The 10424-nt window shown below is 37.5% G+C and overlaps 1 protein-coding gene across 4 annotated transcripts in view; it reads left to right on the top strand.

Moving 5' to 3' along the window:
- PIP5K1B (phosphatidylinositol-4-phosphate 5-kinase, type I, beta) overlaps window positions 1-10424 on the top strand; it is a 309531-nt gene that overhangs the window by 229562 nt on the left and 69545 nt on the right. For all 4 annotated transcript variants that reach the window (XM_015565018.1, XM_015565016.1, XM_015565015.1 and 1 more), the window contains 4 exons: window positions 498-581; window positions 705-753; window positions 3876-3960; window positions 9068-9223. In XM_015565018.1, coding sequence (XP_015420504.1) covers window positions 498-581; window positions 705-753; window positions 3876-3960; window positions 9068-9223 — 374 coding nt within the window. The remainder of the gene's footprint in view (window positions 1-497; window positions 582-704; window positions 754-3875; window positions 3961-9067; window positions 9224-10424) is intronic.

Raw genomic sequence — 10424 nt, 5'->3', positions numbered from 1 at the left:
CTCTCTCTCTCCTTCACCCTTTCTCTCTCTCTAAAACCAATAAAAGCATATTTTTAATATATTTTTATTGATTTCAGAGAGGTTATCTTTGCATCCTGAGAATGGATTCCTTATAAACTTTTTCTTTGTGCTTTTCTATATTTTATTTTAAAATCTCATAGTGATCATATAAAAGTGTTGCATTTTTAAAAAGCAATATTTTAAAATACTTTAAAATTCTTGCTCATGGCTTTAAAATAGGAATACTTTTAAAATTGTACTCTTTCTACCCAGTTCTCCAGAGCTGATAGCTTGGGTGTCACTCTGATCTGTGGGAGCTACATCATGCTGGATTCCAAGGAAAACTTTAACTGAGACCAGGAACAAAATGATGAAGGGAGAGAGAGTCCAGAATTTATATAGAGTGTCCATTTTTATTTATAGTCTATTTATTAGAAATGACTTTTAACTTCCTATTCTTATATTACAAAATATTTTCTCTTTTGCTTTATCAACAGAATGGGAGGGATTCCAGCTAAAAGCCATAGGGGAGAAAAACTACTTTTATTTATGGGCATTATTGACATTCTGCAATCATATAGGTAAGAAATTGGGGGGAGTCTTTTATAATTTAAAAAAAAATACATCAACAAAAGATTCTGAAAATTCACCAAGTGGGAGGGATTTTACATTCTCAATTTCTTTTTCTGCCTGTTTACACTTAGGCTAATGAAGAAGTTAGAACATTCCTGGAAAGCTCTTGTTTATGATGGGGTAAGTGGCTTTCGTGTTCCTTATTAAACTGTATATTCTTCTGATTTCTCGGAGACTTCTGAGTACGTCTGGAAAGCTGTGTCACTAGACTTGGAGAGGAAACAAGTGTCTTTACAAACTCAGAGTCAGACTCAGCTTGTTCAGATCTAAGAACGAAGACAACATGACTTGGAACAGCTATTCCAATAGAGGCCATCCAGCCTGGTAGCTACCAAAGGCCAGGAAAGCCAAATGATCTTGTTTCTGTGTGACATCTGAAGAAATTATGAGAAAATGGAGACTTCTCATAGGCACTGGGAAGACCAGTAAGACAGTTAGAAGTTCTCACAAGACCAAGCTACAGAACGGGTTTGAACCTGACCTTGATGTTAGGCAGTCCTGTATTTGAACCCTGCATTCACCACTTGACTAGCCATGTGACCCAGGCACATTGCTTGTTATTTGGCCTCTCTTAGTCTGATTTCTCACCTCTACTGGGGCAAAGTCATAGTACCTTGTACCTGCCTCATGGGACGAATGTGAGGATTTAATAAATAATGAACCCAGCACATAAGGGCATGGGAAGTGAAGGTTTTTCCGTTGTTATGGATTTATACATGACTAAAGCTCCCTGAGAAGAGAATGTCTTTCCGACCCAGAATTGGTAGAACAAGAAAATAGTTATCAAGAAGCAGCGCCCTCACCCCCCTCCCCACCTCCCTCCCTCCCTCTCTCTATCATTCCTCCCTCCTTCCCTTCCTATTCCCTGCCACCCCACCCCTGCGCACATAGGTGTTCCTATGTGATGTTAGACTTGAACTTCCTGCTGCTGACAGAACATTCACTGGTCCCAGCCTCCCTCAGTTAATAACTTGAAGTGACAATTCCAAAGAATACATGGGTCCCAAATTTGCTCAGAAAATTGTAAAAGATGTTAGCAGGTGCTTTCCTTTGAAAAGGGATAAATTATAGACCCTATTCTTCTCCTCGCACACGTACTTTCTCCATTCTCAGGAAGCCTGGTAATAACCTTTCACTGGGAAATCTGCATTTTGTCCACAGGCTGTGGAATGACGTCAGTGGGAATACACTTGTAAACAACAGGTTCACAAGTCTGTTTCTAAGAATTAAAGTGAGGCTTATTATTCAGACCAAAGATTCCTTCTTTAAGTTTTTCCCTTTCCGCTGAGAAAAGTAGGGACTCCATAATGCCTTGAGCATGGAAGGGAGAGAGAGAGCACTCCCTCTCGCAACCCCTTCTGTTTTCCAAGACAAAGTTAATTCCTGTTACCAGCTGAGATTGCTCATCGGAATGGCCTGGTCCTCTGTTGGTAAAATGCTTCTAAGAGACTCCTACCTTTGTCTAGTTAAAACACATCTTTTTTTTTTTTTTTTGGTGTTGATTTTTTTAAGACATTCTCTGTGTTGACTATGTATTTGTGAAGTTATAAGCAATAATTAAGATATATGTCTGTTAACAAACGTGCCTCTTATTTAAACAACTAGAGGCCCAAGGCACAAAATTCATGCAAGAATAGGCCTTCCTTCCCCTGGCTGCTGGCACTGGCTTCCCTCTGGCACCTGGGGCCTGGGCTTCCCTCCAGCCGCCAGCAGGCACTGGGACCCAGGCTTCCCTCACAGCCCCAGCTTCGTCCAAAGGTTGTCTGGAAGGACATCCAGAAGGTCATCTGGAAGGACGTCTGGTCTAATTACCATATTATGCTTTTATTATTATAGAATAGATGTTTCTTCATACCAAAGAGAACCACAGTCCAACTTCTCTTGGAAGGCAAAGCTGGGTCCTAATCACCTTGTTCCCTAAGATGTTTCTCAGTTACTGTACTTGTGGGGAATATGTGTCCACTTCAGACAGGAGCTGTCTGGCTCTCCACACCCACACCTTCTAGTTCAGGGCCTTGGCGCACAGAGAGCTAGTGCATAAATCTTTCTTTGAGCTTGAAATGAACTGTCTGAGAGGTAAACTGTGCTACCTGATTTGTCTTTTCAGGACACTGGGGGGAGAGCATGTCCAACCAGTGGGATGTTTCCCACCATATTGACAGCATCCCCGATCGTCTACAGGACCCTTATCACTGGCTAAAGAGGGCTGTTCTATCCAATGTCCTTCATAACAGGCTGGTTACAGAATGACCGCATGCCTCACATTAACACTCTGTTCTACAGACGAAGAAACAGACACAGTGAGACACTCTGTTCCCAGGGTCACAAAAGCTTGTGAAGTTAGGACTCACACCAGCACCAGGTCTCCGGGCCTTTGGTCCAATGTGTGTTTTCTCTTCCAGACCCACCACAGACACTTGGTTGAATCTAAACACATTTTTAGAAGTTTTCTTAGCAGAATACACAATCCTGGAATCAAAAGGGAGCATTAAATAAGCAAATATACTATTTCTAGAATATATCCTTTGGATAGTAAATGATTACTGAATAAACATACAGGATTAACTTCCTACATCAATCTCCTTTCCTGGATTTGTAAGATTTGTATTAAAATACCCCTTCCATCTTAAAGACTCCTACCAAGCATGAGCAAATTGGGTCAACAATTTAATGCAATTCAATTCTACCTAATTAGTAGATAATTCAGTGTTACGGCAGTTGTCAGCCTTGTCTCCTAGGCAGCTTCCCAGTGTCAATGCGCCTTCTTACTGGGAAATGAAACCAGCACACTTTTTTTTTTTTTTTGCCTAGATATCACTCTTACATTAGGGTTGTTTCTATCCCCAGTTTTTGTTCTGACTAAAAGTGTTCCTCTTCCTTCCAGATGACTTGAGGCACTGGCTGCCTATCCGTAGAAAAGAATTTAAAAGCCCCTCAGGGCACACAATGGAATAAGGATCCGTTTGGGTTTATAAAGCAGAGCCTTTTTGCTGTCTCCCACCTGCCCCTCTTAGTACTTTATTTCATCATGAGAATCTGGAATCTTTGCTCAGATTGTGATCCTCCTCCCGCAGCCCAACTCCTGGGCCCCATGGGACCCAGGCATTGCTCCTTCTCGCTCTCCACACCCACACCTTCTAGTTCAGGGCCTTGGCACACAGAGAGCTAGTGCATGAATCTTTCTATGAGCTTGAAATGAACTGTCTGAGAGGTAAACTGTGCTACCTGATTTGTCTTTTCAGGACACTGTTTCCGTTCACAGACCAAGCTTTTATGCAGACAGATTTCTGAAGTTTATGAATTCCCGAGTTTTTAAGAAAATTCAAGGTAAGATTCTTAATAATTTTTTTTTTTACTTTTAGCACATACATGCTGACTTCAGTATGTGTATCTTTGCACAATTTTTTATTGGAAGAGTTAATTTACTTTCCAGAAGCAGTAATCAGTAATATATTAAGTGTCACAGTCAGGTACTTATTGATGTCATAATCATTAAAGTCCTATTTTGTAATGGAAAAGTTTGGAAACTACCTAAATGTTTAACCCTATAATATGTTGGTTAACTAAATATATTATGATATAATCGAGTAATAGAATAATATGCAACAAATAAAAATGGTGTATTAAAGGTACACTTAGTCCTTATAGATTTATTCGCTCATACTTATTGGTCTGCCCATCTAAATGTACAACAAAATTCTAATGGAATATATAAAAATCTTAACAGTGAATATTCTCATAAAATATTCTTCAGGATAGTCACAAAACAATTTCAATAAATTTAAAGACTGAAATTATACAAAGAAGCTTTTTTAATCTATTTTAATTATAGTTAACATATAATAGATTAATTTCAAATGTACAACATTGGGATTCACCATTTTTATATCTTATGAAGTGATTACCACAAGTCTAGTAACCATCTGCCACAGTTATTTTTTAATTAAATTTATTGGGATGACATTGATCAACATATTATGATTTTATTGACTATATTCCCTATGGTGCATATTACACCTCTGTGACTTATTTATAGAAGTTTGTACTTTTTAATCCTCTTCTCTCTTTTTCTAATCACAATGGAATGAATGAATGAGCAAAAACTGGAAAATTTTAAAATATGTGAAAATTTAATAACACACTCTTAAACTACCAATAAGTGAAAGAAGAAAACACAGGGAAATTTTTTAAAATTTAGAGGTGAATTTTGTGATAAGAATATATATGTAATAAAATAAAATTGCAATACATTAACATTATATGGCATGCCATCATCTATTTAACTATCCTTCATTATTGGACATTTAAATTGTTTCTCCTTTTTGTTTCTAATTAATATTTTATGAACATCATTTTAGAAAAATTTTGTGTCCAAAGTTATGATTATTTTTTAAGGATACATTTCAAGAAGGAGGATTAGAGGGTTAAAATGCACATAACTGCAGAGATAGATTATATCACTGTAGGCTTCCAAAGCAATCTGAACCCTTCCAGCCCTTAGCCAGAATTACTCTTTGTAACTTATGCTATGCTGATAAGTAAAAAATGTTATCTGGTTGTTTTATTTTGTGTTTCTTAAGTACTGGTCAAGTTCAGTCATTATTCATGTTTATTAGCCATATGCCATCCCCTTGAGAATTGAGCTTTGTGATAATTTGCTCGTTTATATTAGATGTTTATTTTTTCAAATGATTTATATGAATTCTACATATTAAAGATATCATTCCTTTTTTAGCCTTTTTTAGTCTTAAGAAAAACTTTTGTTTCACATTTGATTCTCTCCATGGAATCTTAAAATTGGTCTCAAATTTAGACCAATTAAATTTTCTAAGGTTTTTGTTTTGTTTGCTTGTTTGCCACAGAGGAACCTTAAGATAGTGCTTACTCAGCCTGCAGGTCTGGTTGACTACCAACTAGTGGTCACATTTTCAGGGAAGATTTTCCACCTTCCTTTACCCTTTGCAAGGCTGGAAAGCATGACTTTCCGTGGCTGGTAGGTTATGGAGCATGTGGCTCCTGGTGTCCCAGCTTTAGTGAGTTTCCTGCATGAGTCCCCATCTTGGGAGGTTTGCGTTCTTACTAGTATAGAAATTAATGCTACAATCCGTGGCTCTCTCTCCATCCTCCCACTGGTCTTCCTTCAGGTCTCAGTTTAAATGGTGCTTCTGCCGTGGAATTTACCATACTCTGCTATGAAAGCTGTTTTTCTGTTTCCCCACTAGACTGTGAATTGCTCAAAAGTGTGACTGTGTCTGGTGCTCTCATATATACATCTATATTCCCAGCACCTGGCACATTTCCTGACATGCTGTAAGCACTCAATCATTATTTGATTAATAATCAGACAAATGAATGGACTTTTCATCTACTACCAGCATTTCAAGCAGTAGTAATTTAATTAGTAAGACTGACAAGTGAAAGTACAACTTCAGGATGTTTTATCAACTGTGATTAATTTAAAGCCCTTAATGCCTAAAGGCATACTTTGTAGGTGAAAACTCTGCTGTATTAATACCTGAAAACAGTACCTGGTTTTCAAATTTCTTTTTTTCAAATCAGTTTTCTTAACCTTCTTTGAAAAAAAAATTGATTTGAGAGAGAGAGAGAGAGAGAGAGAGAGAGAGAAACATCCATTTTTTAAAAAAACATTTTTATTGATTTCAAAGAGAAATGGAGAGGGAGTATTTATTTTATTTATTGGTTAGTTTTAGAGAAAGGAAAGGAGAGAGAGAGAGAGAGGGAGACATGGATTTATTGTTCTACTTATTTAAGCATTCATTGGTTGATTCTTTTATGTGCCCTGACCTGAGGTAGAACCCACAACCTTGGCTATTGGGAAGATGCTCTAACCAATTGAGCTACCCAGTGCCTGTTTAACCTTCTTAAATCCATTCATCTCACCCAGACTTGAGTCATGCAGCCAATGTAAAAATGTCTGCAAATTCCTATAAATTATTCTGGAAATTTTAGTTCCCATAATGTTGAAACCTCACTGAAATTCTCTACTCAGATAATATGTCTAACTGTACTAAAACTTAGTTTCTTGAAATGACTAAATGGTACATTAATTTGTTAGATTCAACTGTCCTAAGATTTTAGGACAATAATACATTCATTCAACCAACATCTGAGCACCTATTACATACCTGGTACTATGTTAAGCATTAATAACATAGAAAGTCTGTCTTGAGTCAGGGATTGGACCATGTTACAGATTTATAATATAATAATGGTGAATAGTGTTTTTGCATACACTACTATAGGTACACAGAGAAAAATAAAAGCAGTTCTTCCAAATGAACTTCCCAGAGAGAAGAATTTTTAAACAAAGTCCTGAAAATATAGGCCAATCAAATGTTCATTAGGAAGAGAGGCAAGAAGGGCATCTCGAGGAGAAGGAACGGCATATACAAAGGCCCAGGGGTAGGTTCAGCGAATGGCAGATAGGTGAGGTAGAGAGCAGTAGGTGTAGAGGCTGTTGAGTGGCAGGATGTAGGGCTAGAAATGGACATGGGATACCTATCCCCAGATATTGTTTTTAGCCAAAGACAAATCCAGGAGTTTCTGTGGCACAAAAGAAAGTGACCAGCTAACCCAAACCATCTGCCAATTGTTTTATTAAAAATTATTTTATAAATTAGTAGACACAGTATTAAAGCAAAAGCCAGTGTAGGGGATATTACTTCAGACCTGTAAAGCAAATGCGACCACTATTTTGATAGGATGAGGAGGATAAGGAAAATGTGATCTATTTGGGCCACTTATTTACCATGAAAATCAATTTTGATCCGTTTTAAAATCTCCTCCCCTCTAAGAAAAACAAACTCTAGTTTTATCTTCCCCCTTCACTTTAACTAGAAAATAGAATGCGAAGAGAAGCTAGGAAATGAACCCCCAACTAGATAACTTAAGTAAAAATGAAAGACACCTGGGGTTTCATGATTTCTAGCTCGGTGACCTTAGGCAGGTCATGTTTCTGTTCTCAGTTTCTGGACCTATAAAAGGGTCCGTCTCCCTAGACAACCATGTGGATAATTTGAGAATGTGAATGTTGGCTTCCAAACTCTAAAGCCCTCTATAAAAGTTATTTATGATGGTGATTATATTGTAATGGTGATAAGACTCCTCATGGGACACATAAACTGTCCCTTCTCGTTCAGTGGAGAGATTGCCCTCTATGCTTCCCTCATCTGTGTGTCCCAAAGTCCTTCTCCAATTAAGTTCTTGCAAGCTGCCTATGGGAAGGCCCCCGATAAGCAGTGTAATCTACTCTCTGAAATTCCCAAGGCCAAACACAATTACTGTAATGCATCTGCTGTCCAGTTACCCCTATATGCAAACCTCAAGGAGGAGAGACACTGCCAAAAACAAGTTCAGGGGACAGCACAACATAAATAAGCCTCAACTTCCCTCTCCCCCTACCCTCCAAGGAAATTCTATAACATGGAAAGCCATGAAGAATTCGAAGAATTATTGCAACAAAGAGTGAATGTAACCCTGGCCGGTGTGGCTCTGTGGTTGAGGGTTAAACCATGCACCAAAAGGTTGCCAATTTGATTCCTGGTCAGGGTACATGCCTGGGTTGCAGCCTCAATCCCCAGTAGGAGGAGATCGATGTTTCTCTCTCTCTCCCCATTCTCCCTTCCTCTCTATTTAAAATCAAGAAAAACACTTTTTAAAAAAAAGAGTGAACATAAATGGGGATGGTCCAGCTGCAGCCGAGGCAGCGCCACCTGATGTGTCAGAAATAAAGTCACAGCCTTTGTGAGCATGGTTGATGGGGAAGTACATTTGCCTTGGTTCACGTTCCCAAGACACTTCTGGAATTGTAGAATACTGTTATACAAACATCAGAAGTGAATTATACATCTGACATAATCATGACCTAGAAAAGACCCAAAGGGCAGAAAATTTCAGTGGAAAGTTGCTGCAAGAATAAAGCAACCGGAAGTAACTTGGCTAAATTGGGCAACATGAGTATAAGGTTAATATTGGCATGGCTAGGACTTCCCAGTCCCAAGTTAATAAAACTAGGGTCATGAGAATTCTCCTTAGCTTACCATCTGCGTTTACCCACCCACCCAGCCTCCTCCCAGCAATAAAAAAAAACATTGCTTGGAGGAGCAAAAATAACTAGTTAGCAACAAAACATTTAAATTTCATCATCAAATAAGACTTTTATTTCAAAATCTGGGGAGACATTTCAACTCAAATTTATTCTAGGATATTCTGATTTAGGTTAAGTCATTTTGAACAAATAAAATTGCCAAAACACAATTTCATTTCCCTTTCCTCATGTATATAAACCAAAAAGTTTCTTGCATGCTACTCAAATAATTACTAAAATGTTAATAATAAAAATATTAATAAATAGAATATTAATGTGGCTTTTAAATAAGTATCTTCATTTGTCTCCCCTTTTTCCTTTGTCTAGCGTTGAAGGCCTCGCCTTCTAAAAAACGGTGCAATTCTATCCCCGCCCTGAAGGCGACCTCACAGGAGATTGTGTCCTCCATCAGCCAAGAATGGAAAGATGAGAAGCGGGATTTGCTGACAGAAGGGCAGAGTTTCAGCAGCCTTGATGAAGAAGGTAAAGATACAGAACTTTAAAGCAGAAGAAAAAAAACATTCCTGTGATTTTATTTATACATGTAAACTCACAGTAGGAAGCTTACGGAATACCTGCTCTAAAAAACAAAGTCCATTATATAATTTTAAAGGGTATTTACAGTATGATACAGTTAACATAAAATGTTTTAAAACGCATTAAACAATTCAACATATGACATATGGTATAAATAAATTAAAAGACAGTAAAATATTCAAAAACAAGATCTATAATCCCACTGCCTAAAGGTAACACATCTGAACATTTTGGTGTTTGTACTACTAGACCTTGTCCTATGTGTGGATATATATTTTTTCCGAACACATAAAATACATATAAGCATATACTTATACATATATACACACAATCACAATGTAACGAGTTATCAATTTATTTAGGTCCTCTTTAATGAATTGAATCAGTTTTATAATTTTCTCTTTGCCTAACTTTTGTTAGATTTATCCCTAAATTGAGCAACCTGAGTATAAGATTAAACATTGGCATGGTTAGGAATTCCCAGTCCCAAGTTAATTAAACTAGGGTCATGAGAATTCTCCTTAGTTTACCAACCCATCTATACCCCATTCAAATCCCAAATCCCAAATATCACACTCACATGGTAATGCCTGTTAGGATCAGTTTCCATTCACACACACTTCCTGAAAATACATAATTTTGAGTCTGTTGTGCCTATAATGGAATACCAGAAATACCTTCCAGTTATATTGTTTTTTATTATTGTCTTTTAGTTTAGTTTGGGAGAATGATTAAAAAGAATCCACAGTAAAGCCTAGTGACACTAGTTAACAATACTCTATTGCATATGTGAAGGTTGCTAAGATAGTAGATCTTAGAAGTTCTCATCACAAGAAGAAAAATGTAACTATGTGTTATGGGTTGTAGCTATGGTGTTAACTAAACTTCTTGTGTTAATCATTTGGCAGTATGCACATATATCAAATCATTATGCTGTACACCTAAAGTTAGTGCAATGTTATATGTCAGTTCTATCTCAACAAAAATAAAAAAAATAAAATATCTACTTACTACCCAACAGCAGAACTCTAAGAATAGGATTGGTCCGCCCATTATCCTCGCTCTCTGGGCACTCCCAGGTCTCCTTTTAGAGACACTCTGTTCTGTGTGGCCATCCTTTGTTTAAAGGACTGTCTCTGACAGGCTG

Source organism: Myotis davidii, unplaced genomic scaffold (assembly GCF_000327345.1).
Source record: "Myotis davidii unplaced genomic scaffold, ASM32734v1 scaffold616, whole genome shotgun sequence".
NCBI lineage: Eukaryota > Metazoa > Chordata > Mammalia > Chiroptera > Vespertilionidae > Myotis > Myotis davidii.
The sequence above is the reverse complement of the archived record's forward strand: the minus strand, read 5'-3'. Positions and strand labels throughout refer to the sequence as shown.